The 23,692-nt window shown below is 48.6% G+C and overlaps 1 protein-coding gene across 4 annotated transcripts in view; it reads left to right on the top strand.

Moving 5' to 3' along the window:
* Positions 1 to 23,289, top strand: part of SORL1 (sortilin related receptor 1) — a 53,000-nt gene extending 29,711 nt beyond the window's left edge. The window contains exons 25-49 of one of the 4 annotated variants that reach the window (XR_012651461.1): positions 587 to 706; positions 3,240 to 3,365; positions 3,575 to 3,682; positions 4,146 to 4,277; positions 4,534 to 4,665; positions 5,368 to 5,502; positions 5,883 to 6,038; positions 6,632 to 6,781; positions 7,189 to 7,317; positions 8,833 to 8,959; positions 9,520 to 9,689; positions 10,272 to 10,384; positions 10,739 to 10,843; positions 11,782 to 11,854; positions 13,070 to 13,152; positions 13,434 to 13,530; positions 14,114 to 14,298; positions 14,781 to 14,900; positions 15,002 to 15,166; positions 16,050 to 16,224; positions 16,772 to 16,878; positions 17,573 to 17,765; positions 17,883 to 18,095; positions 18,467 to 22,080; positions 22,246 to 23,289. Coding sequence is in view for 2 of the 4 variants with exons in the window: in XM_075034813.1 (XP_074890914.1) it covers positions 587 to 706; positions 3,240 to 3,365; positions 3,575 to 3,682; positions 4,146 to 4,277; positions 4,534 to 4,665; positions 5,368 to 5,502; positions 5,883 to 6,038; positions 6,632 to 6,781; positions 7,189 to 7,317; positions 8,833 to 8,959; positions 9,520 to 9,689; positions 10,272 to 10,384; positions 10,739 to 10,843; positions 11,782 to 11,854; positions 13,070 to 13,152; positions 13,434 to 13,530; positions 14,114 to 14,298; positions 14,781 to 14,900; positions 15,002 to 15,166; positions 16,050 to 16,224; positions 16,772 to 16,878; positions 17,573 to 17,765; positions 17,883 to 18,095; positions 18,467 to 18,534 (3,182 nt within the window). In the remaining 2 variants the exon portion in view is untranslated. Of the gene's footprint in view, positions 1 to 586; positions 707 to 3,239; positions 3,366 to 3,574; positions 3,683 to 4,145; positions 4,278 to 4,533; positions 4,666 to 5,367; positions 5,503 to 5,882; positions 6,039 to 6,631; positions 6,782 to 7,188; positions 7,318 to 8,832; positions 8,960 to 9,519; positions 9,690 to 10,271; positions 10,385 to 10,738; positions 10,844 to 11,781; positions 11,855 to 13,069; positions 13,153 to 13,433; positions 13,531 to 14,113; positions 14,299 to 14,780; positions 14,901 to 15,001; positions 15,167 to 16,049; positions 16,225 to 16,771; positions 16,879 to 17,572; positions 17,766 to 17,882; positions 18,096 to 18,466 lie in introns of all 4 variants that reach the window. The other 3 variants (XR_012651462.1, XM_075034813.1, XM_075034814.1) reach the window with 3 other exon arrangements.
* The last annotated feature ends 403 nt before the right edge of the window (positions 23,290 to 23,692 follow it).

Here is a 23,692-nt window from a genome sequence, read left to right on the forward strand (position 1 = left end):
ACACTGCAGGGCAAAGCAGTGCTTCGCCAGATCCCCTTGTTTATCCTGGCTAAGAGCCACCTCCTCCCATCATTTACTGGTTACTGGGCAATGAGGGACAGGAGAAGAGAGCGAGGCTGTGCGCTGGTTCTCCCCCTCGCTGTGGTCCGGCAGGGAGACTTCTGTGCCGTCACCATCCAGCTCTGCCGCTCTGCTCCTTGGGTACTCCTGTGACCCAAAGCCAAATACTTGGTGGAGATTACAAGCTGACCTTGGGCAGCTGCCCAGCAAGCACACAGGAGGCGCGGGTTGCTCAGTGGTGCCATGTCTGTGGCCATCCACCTCCAGCTTAGCTGTTTGGAGAGGTGGGGTGCTGAATTGAAGGAGAGAAGAGGCTGGTAAACAGCAAGGTGGTAGCTCTTGGTCGTTCAGGGCTAGGGACGAGGCAGGAAAACATGCTTTCAAGACGAGTCTGCTTTGCAGGGCTGTCTAGTCTGTCACCTCTGAGAAATCAGCCTCCTCTCCTTGGTCAATAGCCCATGTGAAGCTTTCCTCCTCCTGTCCCCCGGCCCCGACAACATCTGAACTGTGTGTGCTTTTTTTGCAGAGGCTCACCAGTGTAGAAACGATGAATTCAGTTGCAGCTCAGGGATGTGCATTCGTCTCTCCTGGATGTGTGATGGTGATAACGATTGCAGGGACTGGTCCGATGAAGCAAACTGCACTGGTAAGCACTTTGATGTGATCAATAACCTTCAGTTGCAGACACTCATTACTTACAGCCTGAGGTGCTGTAAGACATTGGCCAGCGTCTTGTGCCTCAGTTTCCCTGGTCAGTAGCCGAGCCACACAGCAGGGCAGCCAGGCAGCCTGCAGCTCAGCTCAGGGGGCTGTAATGCTCCAAAAGCAAAGGGTTTCTTCCCTCCAGTGCCTTCAACAGGCCTTAGGGCTTGCTGTGAGTTTGCCGACAGCTTTGTGATGCTCACACAGTGATCCAGCTCTGCTTTTTACTTGCAAGATTGCACAGACAGGCATGCCTCGCTGCGGCGGCCATGGGGCCATACGTCTTCTGTGTATCAGCTGGCAGTGGCTGTGCCTTTGAAGCTTCATTGAGTGGGGAAGTGGGTCTGTGGCTGCCGGGCAGCCAAAGAATGCTTCTGCGCAAAAAGGGCTCCCTTGTTGCACGGAGGCAGCGAACAGGCCACCGTGTGCTGATCACATTTCACAGGTTGAACTCTGACCATTTTCTTGCCGTTAAATACGTTGCAGAAAACAGGCATGTTCTTTGCAGCTTCTCCACAATCAATTGATCTGAAGGAGTGGCAGATTTAGTTCGGGAAGCGGCTCCTCTTCTGAGTGGCCTCACTTTGCTCTGTGAATTTGGAAATCTAAAGGGGATCTCATGAGTATGGAGTCACACGTGGAAGATCTGCTCTTTTTTTCCCTTACAACTCATATCAATGCAACCTGGTTGCCAGAAATAGTATTGTTCCTACTTTATGCCTCTTGTGCAGCAAGTCCTATGCCCCTGAGCCTCATTCTCTGTTTGCAGTTGAAAGTCACAACACTCAACCATGCTCAGCACCACAGCATAAAACTGATGTTCCTCAGCAGTCTCCTGAGGTTAACACCCAGACAGAGCCTTTTTCTCATTAGAAAAGTCAACAGATAACAATGTATTGGTCTTTCCCATTAAAAAACAACAAAAAAAAACCAAACAAAAAAAAAAACCCGCCCAAAACCCAACAAAGCCAAAAACCTAAGTATTTGCATGAGAAGAGAGTTCTGAGAGTAGGCAGTGCTTCAGTCCATCAGTGAAAGGCGTAAGATCATACTTGGAAAGTACTACACGGGATATTTCAAGATAAAAGCAGTGGTTTCCACACCACACGACTGAGATCAGCCCATTAGAGGAGACAGGATGATGGGACCAGGGGAGCCCTGGGGGCCCACGAGAGCCCCCGGGGCTACTGGCACCATCCGGTATCTGCTCTGGCTGCAGCCCTGGCGCCGCTGGGACAGACGGCGAGGCTAGCTGCTGTCGTGGGGCTCTGGCACGAGGATCTAGGAGATCCCTTTCAGGCCTCCGAGCTCCTGTGTGCTCACCCGCTGCGGCATTTGCCGTGCCTCGAGCATACGGGGTTTATAGCGTGGCGCTGGGGATCCTGGTCGTTAGTATTCCGAGTGCATGGCTATATAAGAAGGTTTAATTTATATTGCTATCACTTATCTCTCACATGAGTTTCTCCAGAGAGAATTACTACAGGAAAGGAACCTACTTCAAAAAGCATATTGGGTTTGTAAAGCCTAAAGTTGAAATTATCTAAGAGGATCACAATTTTTGGAGAAACATTTCATCTGACTTCACCGCCTGCAATTATTGCTCTTATCTAAAATAATGACATTTCACGCTGAATACCTAATAGAATATTACTGCCACAAGACTGTAGTATTTTGAAATATCTGCAAGTGCATGCCACTCGCTAACCTAAAATTCAGTAGCATGCAATTTAATTAAGTTGAACATTGCTTTTCTTCTCAATAACAACGAGCGCTCTCCTGGCTGAAAAGCGATATTTTTCTCTAAAGTGACAATGTAGACCAGGCTTCAACCAAGATCCCCCGCAGGCAGATATTTTCATGACAGGAGCCTAAGAAAAGCCAGGGCCCTACTTCCTTGTAAACCCAAGGAGAATTGTATTTCTAATTGGCTTTAGCAACATGGAAAAGCCTTGCCTGCCTTATTAAAGGCCGTCTCTGTGTATGTCCTCCCCTGCATGGGGGACCCTGCCGCTCTGCCAAGGCTTGCTTGCTTGCTGTGACGTTTCTTGCCATCTCTGGCCAGATGTCACCACCGTCACTTTTGCCCAGACACACCAAGGACCGAGATCAAAGGGAAAGAGGCTCCTGACTTTGGGAGAGCTTGCTAGCCTCCAAAAGCCATCCCTGAGGCACAGCAGGCTTGTGAGCAAGCACGGCGCGGAGAGGGAGAGACCACGGTGTGACCCATGGAGAACGTGGACTCCCTCCATGAAGAACACGGACCCCCGGCAACCTCTTGCCCGGGGCCCACGGGGTGGTCGCTCATGGTCTGGAGCTGCGCTCGGCGCGTGGCATGCCTGCCGTGGCGTGAAGTCCTGGCGCAGGCGGAGGGGGCGGGGGTGTGCGGCAGCGGGGCCCGACTCGACGCGTGCCGCAGCTCGGCGGGGACGTGTCGGCACCCCGTGCTCAGGCACGGCCCCCCCCGGCTCTGGTTTCAGCAGTATATCACACCTGCGAGGCCTCCAGCTTCCAGTGCCAGAACGGCCACTGCATCCCACAGCGCTGGGCCTGCGACGGCGATGCCGACTGCCAGGACGGCTCCGACGAGGACCCCGCCAATTGCGGTAACGTGTGCTGTGTGAGGAGGGGGCTCTGCCACGGGGTGGGAGGGATTTCTACAAACTTGCGGAGATAAGCCTGCAGCGAGCTCAGAGGGACGATTCCCATCCCTGCAAAAGCAGGTGGACACAGGGAGAAGGCAACTGGCTTTTTGTAGCTAAATAAGGCAGCTTTAAAAAACCCCGTGCAACATCCACCCAATTCTGAATTTCAGAAAAAAAGTGCAACGGCTTCCAGTGCCCGAATGGCACTTGCATCCCAACCAGCAAACACTGCGACGGCATCAACGACTGCTCTGACGCCTCAGATGAGAGGCACTGTGGTGAGTACGGGGGCCACAGGGAGCTGGCGGGGCCCCGGCAGCGAGGGCTGACAGCCTTCAGGGTCTGCCAAAGCCCATCCTGCTGGGAGAAAAGCCCTGGTGAGATAATGAGAAAGCCTTAGTTAGCATTCACGAGCCCCCTGGGAAACTGGCTGGTCTGCGTTTGTCAGCAAAAGGCGCAGTAGGCAGGGCTGTGACGGGTAGGGAGGACGCGCTGTCAGGAGCTGTATTCAGGGAGGTGATGAAACCCTTCCTGGTGCCTGTGCCAAACCGCTTGCACCCTGACGTGTTATCGGGCGAGGGACAGGGACAGAGCTTGAGACATTTGTCTTGGATGCTTTCTGTAAATTCCTAAAATCTGGCCGCTGTGCTCAGGCCTGTGCAGATCACAGTGGGTGGCATTCCTGCTGCCAAGGACAGCAGAGGTGCCATGCCTTCTCCTCCTGACCTCCCATTTCTCCAGAACCCCTGTGCACCCGCTACATGGATTTCGTGTGCAAGAACCGGCAGCAGTGCTTGTTCCACTCCATGGTGTGCGATGGCATCGTCCAGTGTCGAGACGGATCAGATGAAGATGCCAACTATGCTGGCTGCTGTAAGTGTGATGTTGTGCACCTTTGCAGAAGGAGGGTGGGACAGAGAATGAAACCAGGGGCATGGAGAGGGGAGTGCCTTACCTGGGGTACCAGAAAGCTGCCAGGTCTCCTAAGAGTTGGCTCTGGACTGTAATACTCTGCTTATAAGCCCGTGATTGCCTCTGAGTGTGCTCCTTCCTTCCTCCTCGATGAGCTTTTCTCAAGCCCTTGAACTTTACACCAAACCTCTGATGTCCCTCCATGCCACCCCTGCAGCCCAGGACCCTGAATTCCACCGGACCTGTGACCAGTTTAGCTTCCAGTGCCAGAACGGCGTGTGCATCAGCCTGGTGTGGAAGTGTGATGGGATGGATGACTGTGGCGATTACTCCGATGAAGCGAACTGCGGTGAGCAGTACCTCAGGGTCTCTCGTCACCGTAGTTCCAGCCTCCTCTGAATTTCAGGAGCACAGAGTACTGCCTTCTTCATGTTTTACATACGCACTCGTGTATGTACGTATATGCGTGTGTAGCATTCCACTTGCACATTGCAGGGTGTCTTACAGGGAGATCAGTATCATTTTCCTCATACTGCAGATAGGTAAACTGAAGCCCAACGAAAAATCCAATACGGCTGGCACATCCTGTGCTTGACTAAGTCACATGTGACCATATTTACTCCACAGATTCACAGCCCAAAGCAGACAGGCAGTTTTCAGCCAAACTCAATATTTACCACTGTTCCCTGGGTAGCTGTAGGAGCGGTACCCAGCCAGACGAAGCAGCTGCGTCTTCATTTCAGAGCTGCAGGGTTTGCTTCTCCATTTGTGCCATGCTCTGTCTTAATTTTGCTGTCAGCTCTGGTTCTGAGATCATAGGTGGGGTCTGGCCATGAAGCACCCAGCACACAGATGTAATAGTGGTGGCAACAAGCTAGCGAGGGCTGTGAGGAGTGGGGATTCTGGAGACGAGCTGTGCTGCTCAGGCAAATAGATAGGGTGATGCTCTCTGGGCCAGCCGTAGCCCGGCCTGAGATGCTCCCACACCTCGGCTGTGCTCAAGACTGGTGAGATAACACTGGGGCTCACAGGACTCTCCTCTCGTTGTCAGAAAACCCAACAGAGGCCCCGAACTGCTCCCGGTACTACCAGTTCCAGTGCGGGAACGGGCACTGCATCCCCAACCGGTGGAAGTGCGACAAGGAGAATGACTGCGGAGACTGGTCTGATGAGAAGGACTGCGAGGGTAAGGGCACATGGTACTCTGCTCTGCTCACGGGAGCCCTGCTCGAGGCTGGGCTGCAGCATGTCGAAGGTGCACTCAGCATCAGCTGCCTTCCTGCAGGGCTGCTTGGGACAGCCTGCACCAGCCCCCGTGGCTCTGAAAATCCCCCATGAATGGGCTGAGCATGCACTCTCAAGCATCTTTTTACTCTGTGTTTTTGGAAATCCTGATTAGGAGCTGTGCAGATTGAATGCAGATGAAAACATTGGGCTTGTTATGCCTTGCCTGCTCCCCGCTTCCCTCTGCTGATAGCAGCTCCCAATCTGCTGGGAAGAGGCACAGCTTACAGGCCACGGGCAGGAGCAGAGATCTCAGATCAGCTCTATCCCGTGTATTTTTAGGTTCCCCAGTTCATCCCATTACTACATCGATCCCACCAACGTGTTTACCGAATCACTTCCGTTGCAACAGCGGCACCTGCATCATGAACAGTTGGGTCTGCGATGGCTACAAGGACTGCACTGATGGATCTGACGAGGAAGTCTGCCCGACTTCACGTAAGCTTTTCTCTTCCTCACCCCTTTCCTTTTTCCGTAGGATCACATCTGCAAGGACTGTTGGCCTTTCAGTCTCAGAGCCTTGCCAGATAACAGGGCTAAATTACATTGTGGTGTAAAAGCCCAGCGTCTCCTCTCTCCCTGGGGTCAGACCCCCTGCCACCAGCTGGGACACTGCTCCAGCCCTGCAGGAGGCATAAATTACTGCCACAGGTCCCTGCTTAAATGCCACTGGGTCCGAGACTGTGTAAGATCACGGAGAGTGGGGCTGGAGGATGGCTTTTCAGCTCACACCTACGCTGAAGGTAAAAGAGGGGGTTTTTTTCCCTCACTGTGGTCCTTGCTGAGGCTTGCCGAGCTCTGAGCTGGCGCAGGACATCCCCTGCAAACCGGTTGCTTTTCCAAACCCTCTGCAGTCAGGAGAGAGGATGGCTTAGGCGTCAGCCCGGCAGAAGCCATCTACCTGCTAGATGGGGAGAGATTGCCATCTAGTGGAGTCGGGACCTGGGGACAGGTTTTGGACCCTTCTGGTGGCAGCGGCAGTCTGGCCTGGCCATGCATTGGGTGGTTTCCTCACTGGCTGCTGTGTGCAGGACCCAACGTGACGGCCACCTCTCCGGCGCTCCCGGGACGCTGCAGCAGGTTCGAGTTCGAGTGCCAGCAGCTGCACAAGTGCATCCCCAACTGGAAGCGGTGCGACGGCCTGCGGGACTGCCAGGACGGCACGGATGAGAGGAACTGCCGTAAGTGCAGGGAGGGGAGAGTGTCTCGCCTGGCTCTTCCCCTTGGGAAGCTCTTTGGGAGGACGGGGAAGCCACCGAGGACTTTTATTGCTGGTGCAATCCTTGCAGTAAATGCAGCATTACAGTAAAAAAGGAATAAAAAGCCCAACCAACCAGTGCCATTCCTATTAGAAGTGCAGTTGTTTTCCATAGGATAAGCTTCAGGTTATTCTGATGCCACCATGCCAGAAGATGCAGCCAGAATGAGACGGCCCTATGACTGACACGCTCTGCCTGAGCTCCATCCCTGACATGCAGCCACCCCAGCATCATGCCTGCTTTTGAAGCAGCACTGACACTGCAAAGAGCCCAGTGCTAGTGAGGGAACTTTCCTGCCTTGAGTCCTGAAACCATTCTGCCTCTTTCAGCTACTCACAGCCCCCTGTCGTGCCCTAATGGTTATAAATGTGAGGATGGAGAGGCCTGCATTATGGTGACAGAGCGGTGTGATGGATATCTGGACTGCTCAGACAGCAGCGATGAGAGGAACTGTACCGGTAAGCAGCAGCCCTCTCCCATTTCTCAGGCCCTGCTCTGTGTTAGCACGCAGAGGTGCTCTCCTGGATATCTGACCTTTCATTCACAACATCCTAGATGTATCTGCCTCGCTTTAGTTGTCCAAGCTACCTCCTTGCTCATTTATAACCAGCTGGGACAAACTTCCCGGCCAGATTCTACACTGACAATTTGTCTTCCGGCAGCCTCAAACACAGAAAAACAACTTTAGGATGGGTAGGAGCAAAGCTGTCTATTTTACATGGGCCACAGGCGAAGCAATAGTCTCCAGCTCTGTCATCCTTTGCAAGGTGACCCTGGGAGCCATGGCACGTGCTCTGCTGCCATCACTGGTCCTCCCATGCTGGTCTTTGGTGGCCCCGCAGAGGCAGGCAGGACACATGCAGCAGCCCGCCCTGGGCAGATAACAGTGATCAATCGCTGTCTCTGGCCAGCCATGAGATTCCTACCGAACTGTTTGTGGGTTTGTGCATCAATCAGGTTTTAGTTCTTTAATTAAATATTGATTAGGAGAGGCTAGCAGGTTCAGGGGAGGGGGAAGTAGCTGCTGAGATTCACTGCTTGACTGCTACACCAAGGGGAAACCATCTCTTTTCTCTTGGATAGCTTGTCTTACAGTGCCTGTCCGTGGACCCGCATGCCTGCTGGGTTTCCTTTCCAGCCAGTTAGAGAAAGTGAAGCAGAGCAGTTTGGCTCCACTCCGCTTTGTTTCTGTACAGCACTAGGAATGAAGCTGAGCACCCGAGTGGGGCCAGGCCATGGCATTTGGATGTGGGCTCCAACACGCAGTCCCTGGAGGGAGAGAGGAGGGAATGGCCTGGCAGGAGCAGGGTATGGATTTGAGCCATTTCAGATAAGCATCTCCAGTTCCCACCACTGCCAGTGCTGGATTTCACAGCGCCGTTATCCCCTAAATGCCTCACCCAAGGTCAGGCGGCAATTCAGCCAACAGAGCTCGCTTCAAGGCAATCCCCAGACGACTGCCTTAATTACCAGCTTTCGCTTGGGTTCTTCTGCAGAACACGGAATGTGATAAGGAAAACCATGCAAAGAAAGACCCTGGATGGCTTACAGTGACAGCACAGATTCATCGCACAAGTAGCAGAGTGACTTAGCTTGCACTAATCAGTTTGCACTCGTACACTTCCAAAATAATGTTGAAGAGTATTTCATCAACAGCCACGCTTTATCTTTTGTTAGGGGAAAGGAGATGCTTGCATGATGCAGCGTAAATACAACCAAGACATTTTGGGGAGAACTAAGAGTACCAGGGGTACGTTCCTGCTCTGAACTGCCTTCTGACAAACCCACTCTTCTCCGCTGATAACGCCCACCTAAATTACACATCTAATTTGAATGGTGCAGATACTCCCTTCAGTCATACTACTGTTTCTACCTCCACATGTTGTTTGTGCTACAAACGTAACTCCTGTTTCTGTTCTGGGCAAAGGGCTTGTTTCCCTCCAATAGACTAACTTTTCCTTTTGCCTGCTTAGATGACACAATCGTGTACAAAGTCCAGAACCTCCAGTGGACTGCTGATTTCTCTGGCGATGTCACTCTGACGTGGGCTCGGCCGAAAAGGATGTCCTCGACCTCCTGTGTCTACAACATCTATTACAGGTACACCACCCATTAGACTGCATGATCCGTTGCTATTCGTATCAAGTAAAGGCTAGGACAAGCATAAGCACAGGTATCAGTATGCCCATGTTTACAGCAAAGTACCATACAGAATCAGGCCTGAAAGACTGAGAGCTGCGCAATCTAGTTCTGCTTGAAAAATCTTCTAATACTTGGCTGCAAAGGAGACCCAAAATAGCTGTAACTAGGGGGCATTTTTGAAAAGCTGTATTTGTTTCCTCCACAACTGTTTACTCAGACAGTAATGTAGCTATGTTCAGGGGTTTTTTTCCAGTCAGGTCTTGCCTTTGTGGGACCGTTAACAACAAGAACAAAGTCAAGAAATTGGAGCACAGCAGTTACAGAAAACCTCAGAGGACAGTGCTTATAAGTCACTAAGCTATGTTTAGTTCAGGCTTTCAAAGAGCACCTTTTCAAGCCAGTGGTGTGGCTTTACTGAAAAGAAAACTAAGCAGCAAGCTCTTAACATACAGATAGATGGTTTCACCCTTTGTTACTAAACACTGTCCTGACTGGAGGGGTGCGACTCTCTCGTACAGGACAGTTGGTGAAAGCATTTGGAAGATTTTGGAAACCCACAGCAACAAAACCAACGGTGTTTTGAAAGTCCTCAAGCCTGACTGTACCTATCAGGTCAAAGTCCAAGTGCAGTGTCTCAGCCGAGTCTACAACACCAACGACTTCATCACCCTCCGGGCACCCGAAGGATGTAAGCAGACCTGCGCGGCTCATATCAGTGACCTGATGCATGCCGCTTCAGCTTAGAAAGTAGATACTGCGGAGGTATCCCTGTTACTAACAAAAGGTGTCTTTCCAAAGGCCTGGGAATTGTGCTGGACTGGGAAAAAGGGCTGCGGGTTCCCTGCCTAGAGTCGGTCCAGCACTGAGTCCCCAGCCTGCCCTCTTCCCTGTGACTTAGTGGTTTAGTATCACTGGGAAGTTCATCTCTTCTCGCGGTGCAGTGCTGAGCCTGTGGGACTGTTCAGTACTGCATGCAAGGAGCAAGTTCTTTTCTAGCTGCAGAGTGGAGGTCAGGTGTGGGAAGGGATGTAAAATAAAGCAAAGAGCTTAGCAAAATCGTAGGTTCACTGCAGTTATGAAAAAGGCTTCATTGCTCCAGAGGGAGGTGAAAGGGACTCAGGACACAACTGCAGGAATAAGACATCTCCCGTGAGCCAGAACTGCTTGGCCATCCCCCTTTGTCCCCACCTTTCGGGGAGACCCAGCTTTTCCCTGTGTGATCTGGACACGCAACTGTGACTGTCACTAACACCTCTGTTTCTCTCCCTAGTACCAGATGCTCCCTTTAACCTTCAGCTGTCCCTGAAAAAAGAAGCTGAGGGCGTGGTGACGGGCTGCTGGAGTCCCCCTGTGAACGCCCATGGCCTCATACGGGAATTCATTGTGAGTCCTGCTGCCCAGCAGGGCCGAGTCCAGATCGGCCGTGGGACGGGGAAGGCTGCTGGGGGCTCGCAGCAGCACGGGCTGGCCTTTCTGAACACGGCTATGTCTGCGGGGGGTGGGGGGGCAGGAATAGGACATTTCGTAGAGGAAATCTGCTGAGAGCATTGGGCAGGTTGGGAAAAGAAATGCTGCAGGGCTGCAGGTAGCAACACAGCCCTTAAGTTCATAATCTCATTTCTGGCTCCCTTTCTGAGCTCTCAGACTTCTTTCTACTGACATTTTCACACAGAGGGACCTGTCACCCCACAGTGTTGTTAACTGTGGAGCCCTCATCACTTGTTTTGGTGCTCCTAGGTGGAATACAGCAGGAGTGGATCCAAGGAGTGGTCATCCCTTAGAACCACCAGGAACTACACTGAGATCAAGAACTTACAGGTCAACACATTATACACAGTTAGAGTGAGTATTTTTCAAAGTTCTATCTATGCATGCTGCCATTACTTTTCACTAAGTGGTCTAAGTCCGGCACAGTCAAGTACAACAAGTTTGTTCTTAAAATCCTACCATTTAATGTCAACCCACAAGGGGGCTTGGCATTTGCACTGCTAATGTATATAGTTTCAAGGCCTGAATTAAGGGCGTTGATTTGCTGCTTCTCCCAGAAGGCCAGGCTGTATTATGAAATCTGCACTACTAATTGCCCATTCCAATGACACTGCAATTGCACTGGAGCTGGGCCAGAGATAAATTTGGTCCTTACTGTATCACTGGGAAAAGAAGCAGATCCGCCTGCGGGGAATGTATGCACGTGGGAGAAGCTGGGTAATTATAGACAGAAGTAATAGGAATAGGAAATGAAAGTCTGCACAGTGAGCCCTGGGAAACGTATACTCTGCCATTGTCCATCCTCCCTGTGCTGAATGAGCATGGGTTCTTGGGGGAGTTCGCTGGGAGGCGGGATAAATGTCTCCCCACCCCCCATGAAGTCTTTCCTTCCATGGTATTCCTTCCCGTACTAATTCGTTCCCAAATAAATCTTTGGAACTAGATTCAGCGCTCACATGGACTTCATGGGCATGGTTCTTACCTCACTACAGCTGATAGAGTCCAAAGCTCCTTATCTTGATGGACTCATAAAGATCTCATAAAAGAGCAGTTATCTGCAAAGAAGACGCACCTCCCTCCTCTTAGATTCCTTTAATTGACTTAAAGTAGTCTGGTTTATCTCTGTAATAAGCATTTTATTGCCAAGTAATTAAGCTATTGTTTGCTTCAAAGTCCTTTTCCCATGAGCTCCGCCATGTCCGTAACCTTGCTCTAACCTCATTCTCTGTTTGCATTATACAATGTTGGTGGCGTACATTTGTTCATATTAACTAACCCTCTTATTTGAAAAGGTTGCTGCGGTAACTAGTCGAGGAGTGGGAAATTGGAGTGACTCCAAATCCATAACCACCATAAAAGGCAAAGGTAAATGTTGTTGTTTCAGTCAACTTGGACAACGTAGCAAAAAGGCAGAATACAAGCCTGAACTGTTAGCATCAGCATGCATAACCACCTCCTCATCCTTTATTCTTCCCTACTGAGTGTTTTACACTATTTAACAACTTTGCTGTACCATTTCGCTTAACTTGAGCTGCCTCAACGTTCAGTGGCAAGTCTGAACGGGTCGCTGACTCTTCCTCTGAACTCTGTGGCACAGAGGATGGATGTACTGCCCTGGAAGTGGGCGAGAAGCCTGTTCAGAAGGTGCCCCTCCCTCCTAGACTGCAGATGGATTCCCTCTGACTTGTGTAGGTTAGATCCTACCTTCAGATAGGCAAGACACATTACCACTAACTCCTTTGCTGTCACTGGCTGAAAGAATGCTTGCTCATTCTTCTCCCTCTTAGGTTATGATTATGATGGTTTCTGCATCTCGTGAAGGTTGGACCACTAAAAGACCACTAAGGCTCCCAGGAACTATCACAACATTACAGTCTGACTGTAGATGAATTCAAACAACACAGTAAATCATTTCCCTCCAAACTGTTTTTAGAAAAGCCTTTTGAAATCATTTGTATTCATGCCAAGTTTTTCTTCCAAACCTATATTCTGATGTCAAAATTGCCTGCTAATTTGTTAGATAAAACTGCATCCTCTCTATGTTGACAAAGGAAGGAAAGAAAACACTATGCTACTAAAATTGCAGGATTCAGATAATATGAAGTACATGAGTAGCTGATGGTTAGAAAAACAGAGGTAGAAAGAACCATAGTAACTTTAACTTCAGGTTTTGCACGAGTGTTTGGCAGCCATCCCCACCGATAGTTCCTGACCTCCCTCACCAGTTCCTCGGAAGGCCAGAAGCCGTTAACTGGGATATGAGCTTGTCCCACTGAGTTCAGAAGTAAAATACCTGTGCCCAGACCTGTCTGCTTCCAGCCTGTGCTGAGCAAGGCACAGATAAGGCAGCTTTTGGGTGGCTGACGGAAAAAACGATGGAGGTGCAGCATGTCAGTATCTTCTCTGAGGGGAGAGACAAGCCTGTCTTGGAGACAGGCAAGCTTGGGGCTGGAAAGATGGGGCATTCCTGGTCTGAGAGCAGGTTGTCATAATGAAAGGCTGTATCTTACCTGTCCCCTCTCAATAAGTGTTTGTATTTCTTTGTGCTGCGGTAACAGCTGTTTCTCTCTTTCCTTCCAGTCATTCCTCCTCCTGTCATACACATTGAGAGCTACAGCGAGGACTCCATAAGTTTCAGCCTAAAAATGACTACTAATATCAAGGTAACATTTTTAACTTTACTTCCGAAACTAAAATAAAAAAAGGCCTGTGCTGGGTACATGGTAAATACTGGATAGGGTAAGCTGTCCCCTATTTAAGTATCGCAGTAACTTTTTGGAACTAGTTATTTCATGCCAAATCATTTCTTACTACTCATAAACCACGCCAGCTTTCTTAATTAGGATGGAAAATACAATGCAAACACTTTCAGCGGTGACTCTTTCACTGCATGCAAAAACAGCTGAACTGAAAGATCCTATTGTGTGCCCTTCCTGCTTGACAGGTCAGCGGTTACGTTGTAAACATCTACTGGACATTTGATACACACAGGCAGGAAAAAAGGACTCTGATCTTAGAAGGAGAAAAGTCCATCCAAAAAGGTAAATTCTGTGCAAAGTGTAAAGTTCTGCTTTAGTCAACACCAAATGGAAGGTTATACAGAAGGTTGTGGGTTTTGGTTTTTTTTTTTCAACTAGTAGTTTCTGGTTAGGAAAGAGTAAATCTGGAGAGGACAAACCAGCAAATCCTTGGCCTCTGTTTTTAGGACTTAGAGATTTCAGGCAGATTTGTGAGTTATCCCCCAGAGCCATGCTAGCCTTTTCTCATCACGTGGAATTTTGTTTGTGGTTCTTTACTCCGCAAAAGGTCAACAATTTCTTGGGCTTGTATACAGTACATATCTCTATTAATCAAATTTCTGGTTTGGAAAAATCTCTGGTGTGAACAGTCTAGATATGGGAAAGCATCCTGATACAGAAAAGCGCAGGCTAGGTTAGATACCAGAGTCCCAGGTGCTTCTGTATAAAGGAAATTACTCAAAATTAATGAAAACACAAACGAAGAGAGGCAGGCTCCTGTCTAAGACTGTCTGATGCTGCTGACCGTTTCCTAGAGCTCTCACCCATTGCAAGCCATCGCAGTACTTTGCCTCACCTAATGGTGCATGTTTCTCTTCTTGCTCAGTGGCAAATTTGACAGCACACACCCCCTATGAAATTTCTGCTTGGGCGAAGACGGAGCTGGGTGACAGCCCTCTGTCTTTTGTACATGTCGTGACCAGTGGGACAAGACCTGCATCGCCAAGTCTCAAAGCCAAGGCCATCAACCAGACTGCAGTGGAGTGCAGCTGGACCGGACCGAAGAATGTCGTAAGGCACCAACTCTCTTTTCTCACCAGCCAGGACGGGGTCTAGCTCAGAGCCTCAAAACACAAGCAAAATCTTAAAACAGGATTATTTGTAGGGATTTAATTGCAAGGCCCTGAAAATTTTATGCTCAAAAACCGAGAGAAAGCACCTGCTGCCTCTTAAACAGAAACAAGAAAAGCCTTCTTGTTGTCTATTTGTTCAGCCGCTGATCCAGTGGACAATTGGCTGAAACACAGATAGCATGATGCTCCGGTGGTCTTTCAGTTGACTGCTGTGTTATCAGAGCTGCGCCCAGGATTTTAGGGTGGGGAGTGCAGCAGCAAGTGGGCAGGCTGAACCTGAACTTGGGCAGGAGGGAGCGCCCCAAGGAAAAAGGGTCTTTGCATCATGTCCCTAAAAAGTGGCAGCCAGTGAAAGTTCGGGGGGGGAGCTTCAGCCCTTGGCAAAATCTGTACCATCCCTGTTGTGCTCTTCCTCCACAGGTCTATGGCATCTTCTATGCCACATCCTTCCTAGAGCTGTACAGGAGCCCTCACAACACCACCACAACCTCCCACAACGTCACTGTGATCGTGCAGCGGGACGAGCAGTACCTGTTTCTGGTAGGCTCCTTTTCCGTTCCCACTCCTACCCGCACTGCGGGCTGTAGCTTGCTAACCGAAGGGTGCAGGCACAGTATTAACTGCTGTCTCATCCCTTCAAGGTCCGTGTGATGTCTCCCTACCAAGGGCCACCATCCGACTACGTTGTGGTGAAGATGATCCCTGACAACCGCCTCCCCCCTCGGCACCTCCACTCAGTGCACACTGGAAAGACGTTCGCAGTCATTAAGTGGGAATCGCCCTACGATTCGCCCGACCAGGACATGGTAATGTCTTAGAGCGCCTTCTCCTGTCCCTCTGCACACAAACCCCTGGCTCAAAGACAGATCCCTGCCCTGCTGCTGATGGAGACCTGAGTCTGAGATCAGGCCTACCCTCCATCTAGTCATAGTCAAGATGCTGAGGCCTCCAGAACCTGCATTTCCTCTCCTCACATTACTGGCCATGAGCTCAGGCCTATAACATTCACGTTGCATTTAAAAAGAGTCAGGTCTGGGATATCTTTTGCTGACTGAATCTGATAGAAAACTTGGGCATGTGCTAAAACACCTTTCTGGGCTTTGGCTTTGCCCTGGAGCCCCGGCTGGCCGGTGCCTGAGCACAGCCTGCAGGTCAGCAGGACAGGCGTCGGGCCAGCTGGGCTGCGGGCTCTGCCTCCCGCTCCAGCCGTGCCGGCGCAGCCCCAACAAAGCCCGGTTCTGTTTTCTAGCATGCTGGCGTACGGTCAGGTCTCGCTCCATTGAAGGCAAGTAATTTTCTCAGCAAGCTTTCTGCTCCTATTCTTGTCCAGAGACTTTAACGGCAAAGGTTTCAAGGTATAAATCTTCCTGGCAAAACTGGAAACTGACAGGACAGGAGTTTGCATTGCATCCTTGTGATTCATTAAGAAATACAACCTGAGATTTTCCTCCTGCCCTCATCTGTTCCAGTAACTGCGTTTTCTGTATCTGTAAATACTGATCTCGGGCAGGGATCCAGCAAGTCCAGCAAGAGGCTTGAAATCTTACTTCCCAGGCTTTCTGTAGAGCGCAGGCACGGTTTAATTCAAATTTTGCCCCCCTGTCTAATGTCCTACCATTGTATGAGATTGCTAGCAAGTCTGCAGGAAAGTAAGATCTTTCATCATGTGTGCCTTTCCTCCCCCGCCAGTTATATGCTGTCGCAGTTAAAGATTTAGTAAGAAAAACAGATAAAATCTACAAAGTGAAAACCCGGAACAGCACGGTGGAGTACACCATTAAGAAACTTGAACCGGGAGGCAAATACCATGTGATTGTTCAACTGGGAAATATGAGCAAAGAATCCAGCATGAAGATCAGCACAGGTAAAGGAAAGAGTACTGCTGGGTGGGTGCTGGGGTGAGTCCTTGCAGCAGTCTCCACTAGAGGGAATCCAGCGCCCATCCCACACACCATCCATCCCACCCCTGCCCTGCTTGGAGGCTGCAGTAGTGTTTCTGCATCGCTTAGTCCTCTTCCAAAGCCGAAGCCCAATTCCGAGAGGCTTCCCCTGCAGCTCCCAGGGAAGGCAATTAAACCCCCGAACAGCAGCAGCGGAGAGGAAGCCTCTCACAATGATAGCCAGGGAGTTTTTCCCCTGCCTAGATGGAGATGGGAAAGACACCTGTTTGGCTGGCGGTGTAGACACCATGAAGTACCATTAAGGTCCTACCATAAAAAAAAACACTGAAAAACTCCTACCAGATTACACGTCCCAGTAGCCTCTCCTCCAGTACAGTCCTTTTCTAAGCAGAGTATTGCTCCGATCCCTAAGAAACGCTACATCTCAGAAGTGACCCCATTGCTGTTTCTCAGCCAAAAGTGTCACCAGTGTTAAAACCTAACCTGCCTGCCATTTTTTCTCATTTGCAGTTCCACTGTCTGCACCAGATGCCTTAAAAATTATAACAGAAAATGACCATATTCTGCTTTTTTGGAAGAGTTTGGCATTAAAGGAGAGCAATTTCAATGAAAGCCGGGTAAGTTGCACTGTCTCTCCTGTCCTACGGGCCGTGTTTCAGAAAAACCTAGAGCAGAGTCTCTGCAAGGCTCCTTTCACAGACTCTTTAAAATACACCGGTACACTCTGCTCCCGTTAGTGTCCTTGATGAGCCCTCTACATAGAGCTCACTTCAATTTGTATCATGACTAGGGCACTAAAGCTGATAGATCCAATCGGTCACCTTTTAGGAACATAATTATCCTCTTGAAAAAAGCCAACTGTCACACGTGTGAAAGGACTGGGAATAGGACACTGCCCTGCTGTGCTGGGAAGCACAGTGGTAGCGTCTGAGAATTGTCATGATTTAGCCTTTGATAGAAAATCTGCGACATGTTCTCTGTCAGGGTCCGGGCGGGTAGCAAACTACGCCAAAAAAGCCATCACCGCTGCTGGACTCTGTGTTTTGGGTGGTCTCGGGTGGATGCTAAGAACAGAGTGAACCAGACAGACCGGAATCTTCTCTCCTCCCTGAACTGGCCAAGGTCAATGCACAGTGACAGGGATGCCTGCAGGAGGGTCCACATTGCTCTCTCCCAACTGATAGCCCAACGCATTTCACCAAAGCTAGATTCAGGAGATAAAACAAGTTTCAAAGCCCAGTTGGAAGGAGCAAACCTGACCTCTGCAGCCGAGTGATTTGGGGTTTGTGGTTTTGTCTTCACATCTCTCAGGGTTACGAGATTCACATGTTTGACAGCTTGATGAACATCACAGCTTATCTCGGGAACACCACAGAAAACTTCTTCAAAGTTTCCAACCTGAAGATAGGTCACAACTATTCGTTCACTGTTCAGGCCAGGTGCCTGTATAGCGGGCAGATGTGCGGCGAGCCGGCCACGCTTCTCTATGATGAACTAGGAACTGGTAAGTCCCTGGCATTTTCCCCATCCTCCTTAACAAAGACTAATGAAAGCCTCGCAAACTCACTAGAGAAATGTGGTGTTGGTTGCAAATGGCTCTTCTCTCCCTCCCTAATCTTAGGTGAAGACTCCTCTGCAGCAAAAGCCGGTAGATCCACAGACGTCGCTGCCATCGTGGTACCGGTGCTGTTCCTGCTGCTGGTGACCCTCGGGATTGGCTTCGTGGTGCTGTACATGAGGCACAGACGGCTGCAGAACAGCTTCACTGCCTTTGCAAACAGCCACTACAGCTCCCGCCTGGGTTCGGCCATATTCTCCTCAGGAGATGATTTAGGTACGTAGCCCTTGGTTTCATGCAGTGGCATTTCAGGACAGCCTTAAGGATGTGAAATCGGTGCAAGACCTGACTTCTCTGTCATGCTTTGGGCCACCTTTGGCATAAAAATCTCTATGGATTTGATCTTGTCCTAGAAGTACAAAGTTGGCCCAGGATAAACGTTTTCAGCAACTTCACATAAACCATTCCCTCTAATGCAAATCAGTTAAAACCCGAATATAACAGGTATAACAACCAGGTAAGAGCATGAGTGAGGCCACAGTATACTGGTTTTGAGGGCAGATTTGTGGCCAACTTTGGTAGCCTGTCCAGTCGTGCCCTGTGAAATGCTGAGGGTGGCATAACAGCACTCTGGGTTTCTTTTTCAGGAGATGAGGATGACGAAGCCCCAATGATAACTGGATTTTCAGATGACGTTCCCATGGTCATCGCATGAAGCGCATTTCTGACTGTAAAAACCAAATGGTGTAAATATTTTATTTGATAAAAATAGTTGATTGTTTATTTTAAAAATGCACTTTTGAGTTGCAATATGTTATTTTTATATGGGCCAAAAAAATTTTAAAAATACACTTTGTAGTAATCAACTGTGAATTGCAGACTAGGTTGGTTTAGTAACAAATTGCTTTGATTTAACATTAATTTAGTCTTACAAGGCTATGCTTGCTGGGCATGCTTTTAAGTCTGTGAGATATTTTCCGTTGACTAAATTGGCTACTCGTTTTATTTTTTTAAGACAAGAATAAATTTATTTAAAAAAAATTCAGGAGATTATATACGTAGAGAGAGATAAGTAATATAGTCCCTGAAGGTTTTGCTTTTACTTAAAAAAAAAATCCTTTGGACTTTGTTTTATATGAAAGTGTTTTTGTTGTGTTAATTTATTGGGAAATCTGCTTGAGAACAGATTTCCAAAGTCGTCAGACATTGTACACATTATTGTGTAGAACATGTGCCACTTTATCTTGCAAGGCAGTAGTATCTTGGCATCTCCATCATTGTTCTTGCCATGATAATAAAAATCCTTATTTTTACATATTTTTCCCCCTTATTAAAGGACCCAATCTTTCAGCAATCTCAGAGCCCAAGTCAAGATACTGCAGCATACTTTATGTGTGAGTTTAGCTTCCTGCTGCTGTACCTATAAGCCAAAAGCATCCCTACCAAGCCGTGCTGCCAAGGGTCATGCAAACCCTTGCACATGGGTGTGACACGCCACGGGCCATTAGCAGGAGGGTTTCTGGAGCTCCGCCTGCAGGAAAGAGGTTATCCCTGGGCAGCAGCACTGTGCAAGCGCCCAGGCTTTGCAGTTTTGACCCTTGCTTTCAGGCGTACAGTAACAACACACTGTACCCTCCCACCCAAACCCCTTCGGAGGGCACCTGCAGTTACTGAGCTGCTGCCCATGCCCGTCACGCGTGGCCTAATTAATCTGTGGTTTACGTCAGTAACGTCACTGAAAAAATTTGCCACCACCTGAAGTTAAAGCGCACACCTCAAAACACGCTTCCCAGCTAATCAGGACACCTTTCCTCTGTGGAGCTTCTCTAAGATGCTAGCATGTCAGTGGGACGGAAGGGGGAGCCTCCACTGTGCGCAACTGGGAAACAGCTTCAAATACAGATTTTCCACAGTCATACAGAGTGGTAATTACTAAACATCTGAATTAATTTCGTTTACAGCAGGGATTTGATCCTCCTTCATTAGCATTTCCTAAAAGCAGCTGTAGTTGTACCTTCAGCTTTAGAAGGAACATATAAACACTCATATATATTATTTTCCCATCACTAGTCATCTCACGTTTCCAGTAGACAAAATACTGGCTGCAGAGCTAAGCAGTAGAAATGTCTGGTTACCACTGTTGAGCATTTTTTGTGATAGCAAAATGTGAATCTCGCCACAAATCCAACTACTTGCCAACCCAAGAGCGATGACACGAGCGGATGTTCACTGGTCACGCCTGTCCATGCTCTATATATGCAAAACTTCACACCAGTAAAACACAGCACACTGTCTTGTCTCACTGTTTTCTTTGTTTAAACCAAAAGTATTTTTGCTGTGTATATTAAGTTATAATTACAGTCTTCCTATAGATGAAATGAGAAAGGCAAACTATGTTTTGATATGTGACTGATCCATTTAATTTCACGTACAGAAGATGTATAAAAAGTTGAAGTTCTGTATGGTTTGATACTCTATAGAAATACTAACTCTATTTTCAATTACTGGTGTTGTCATTCCCAGTGACAGGTTTTTTCTCCCCAAAGCTGGGACCAAACTATAATCAGATTTTTATAAGTAGCAGCAAGCTTGCAGAGTTGCAATATTTTTACCTTGTCAGTGGGTCAGGTGCTGTTCAGGAGTAAAAATTTTGAGTGAATCAACCCAGCATAGGTTGCTCAATTTGCATAGAATTACAGCTACATAGAGAGTCCAGAATCTGACCCACAGGCTAAACTATGCTAAAGACATAAATCAAAAGTTTTTATACAGGAAAGAAAGCCTAAAAGCAGAGAGAGAGTATTGAACCCCTTCCTTATTAAGCAAATATTTCTGGCACAGGTAACTGGAAACTACAGTACAGTATCCCAGAAGCTGGTACCTCTCTGGTGAGAATTACTATTGGTTAAATACTGCTGCTTTACTCCTCCAGGGTAAATCCTGCTCCAGTAAGGCAAGTGGAATTTATCCCACCTCTAGCTGGAAGACAGATGCCAAGGGGAACCCTTGTGACCACTTTATATTCTGCAGAAATCCCTTGGCTGAATGCTTTCAAGCATCAGGTGGGGGACAGGTCACTTCTGGCCACGCTGCAAGGCTCCTTTGTACCCGTGGCCCAGCCACTCTCACGTGGAGCTCAGTCTATTGCCAGCAAAGCATTTTGTTGTAATACTGTACTCAAAAGCAACGCTCTTGGTTACCTGTGCCTCACTAATGCATCGCGGGTGCAACAGAGCCCCCAGCGCTCGGTCTGCAGAGTCGCCCCTGCATCACACAGGGGTTTGGGGGGACGTCGACAGCCAGGCTTTGTGCAATGCTGAATTTACCTTATGTGGACAGTACTGTAATGCAGAGGCATGCCCTACCCTCCGAGACCTTCCCTTCATTGCAAAAATCACCACTGTGCTCTCAGCAAAGCAACTTCACAGGGCTAGTGTATTTTATATATAGATAGAGAAGTCCAAGCTGCAGGCAGGGAGTGAGCAGGATAGATGCAGTTCTGGGTAAACTGTATATTTTTATGAACTTTTGAAGCACGGAATCTTGTTCACAGAGACATATAGGGGGCGGGAGGGTTTTGGTGTAGATATGGTACATGGATGTGGATGCATATTTTGTTCTGGTTTTGTTTCAGTAGCCTTATGCAATGTGACATGACTCGTTGCCCTAACTTTTGGGAGGTGACTTGGGTTTACCTTGTAGGAACCCAGTGAAATGTTTAGATCCATAAGGAAAAAAAGGGGGTATGGGAAGTACCCTGGTTAGAAGGAACTTCTTCCAGTTAGTTTGTGTTTGCATCCGTTTCAGATTTCACCGCAGATGCCCGCTGGTACTCTGAAGTCCATTTGAATGAAAGACTAAGGTTGAACACTAAAATCTGGTGGGGCTTTAGGACCATGAGGTTTGTTTTGCTTTGGCTCAGGTTTTTTTGAGGGGGTTTTGTGCATTTTTTGGGTGTGGGGGTTTTGGCTTTCACAAGAAAGTACAAGGAGGTGCCATTTTCCAGGTTTGAGATCTAAAACACCCGCTCAAGGTCAAAAAAGTGATCCCTTTCAGCCTGAATAAATCGTATCACTCCTTCATCTGCCGGCTGCCTCCTCTGTAAAACGGCTGCGGCGAGCAGCTCGCCCCAGCTCCCGCAGCGACCCGCACGCGTGCCCACCTCCCCAGATCCCAGCACCCGCTCCGGGCGCACGCAGGAGCTAGCCGGAGCACGAGCGTACCAGCTCCTCTGCTGCTCGGCTGACGGCCTGTACCCCAGGTAAACGCTAAGAGGAATTTCAGGGAGGGGTGAAGCACGTCGCGTTGACTGCAGGGGAAAACCGTGCACGCAGATATTTAATCTGCAGAATAGCTGGCGTGCTGTAAGTTCACGCCCCGGCTAACCCTGCCATAACTTGTTCCATGTGCCTCTACCTTGACACAGCATTAGCAGGAGACAGCTGCAGATCCAGTACTGGGAAAAGACTGTTTTCCTTGGACAGAGATCAAGTTACATAGATGTATACGAGCGCACACCCAGCCAGAAAGGGGAGGAGAGAGCGTACGAGCGTGAGGGAGCACGTGCTGTGACAACGCTGGCGGCTACCAACATCCACGCCATCATCTTTCGGCCTCGTGACCAAAGGACCTTTGTGTTTGCGGGTCACCTTGGTGGTCAGAAGATGGTATTGCTTCCTGCTGGCTTCTAGAAACCCCAGGAGAAGTGACTTGAGGGCTCCGGTCTGGGTGGAGAGGGATCTGCCTCACGCAGACAACCGACAGGGCGGGATTATTTAGCAATCCTGCAGAGTCACCAAAAGCAGCCCCAAATTCCCATTAGCCACCAGGGAAACCTCATCTGGGCCAGTGCCTGCCACTAAGCAGCACAGCCTTTCCTCACAGGGCAGATTTCAGTCTTAGGATACGCATGCTTGAAATCTCTTTGTAGGGACAGAGTACTATTTAATGACAAACTTCACTAATTTGCTGGTGGAAATGTAAAACTGTGTTTAGGAAAGACCAAAATAACATTTTCTGAAACAACTTTCAAGTCTCCTTCAAATGGACTTCAGAAGGTAAATGGTGCAATTGACTTAGTTACTCTTGGACCCAGAGAGCATCTTCATTACTGGAACTAGCTGTAACATTTATAATTAATCCTTCAAAACGTGCAGCAGTCTACAAGCAGCCAGTCTCTAATGAGTTTTTTAGAGGTAGTGTCAACTTCTAATCTGGCTCCTTAAGTGAAGTTTAATACTATACCATTTGAATTGCTACTCTGTGTCTTTTTTTTTTTTTTCTCATTCACTGATTTCTGCTATGTTATTATTGCACAATTTTGAAGGAATTTTTGTCTGTCAATTTTTTCCCACTTAATAATAATAACAACAACAACAACAACGTACTGGGTAAACAAAACAATTTCTGGTTTCCAAAATTATTATCTAGCATCTGTGTGTCTAGTGCAATAAAAAGGAGACTTTTTTCTGAACTGTATTTGGGTTTTGGTTTACATTAGAAGGACGCGTTGTATAACCTAACAGGATGATCAGAAACAGAAAAATTGAGCTTTCAGCAGAAGGAGCAGCAGAGTCCTGCTAAAAAGGTACCACTAACATGCATAATGCAATCATGCATCTGGCTAGTTCTTGGTGCCTTCCTTCAAGGTCAGCACCAGTCAGTGAGCAACACCCTCAGACACCAGACAACATTTCGAGTCTTTCCGAGCTTCACCTCCCTGTTTGCAGAGCAACATCTCCAGCGCTAAGCCCGGCTTGCCGCTAACATCACACATTATTTCCCTGATTAAAATCCATTTCCACAACAATCCTGTCCCCACGCCGCATGGTGCATTTGCACTGTTTGGCTGTTGCTGTTTGAAACACTATGTA

The sequence above is a fragment of the Buteo buteo genome, chromosome 9, assembly GCF_964188355.1.
Source record: "Buteo buteo chromosome 9, bButBut1.hap1.1, whole genome shotgun sequence".
In the NCBI taxonomy this organism is placed as follows: Eukaryota; Metazoa; Chordata; class Aves; order Accipitriformes; family Accipitridae; genus Buteo; species Buteo buteo.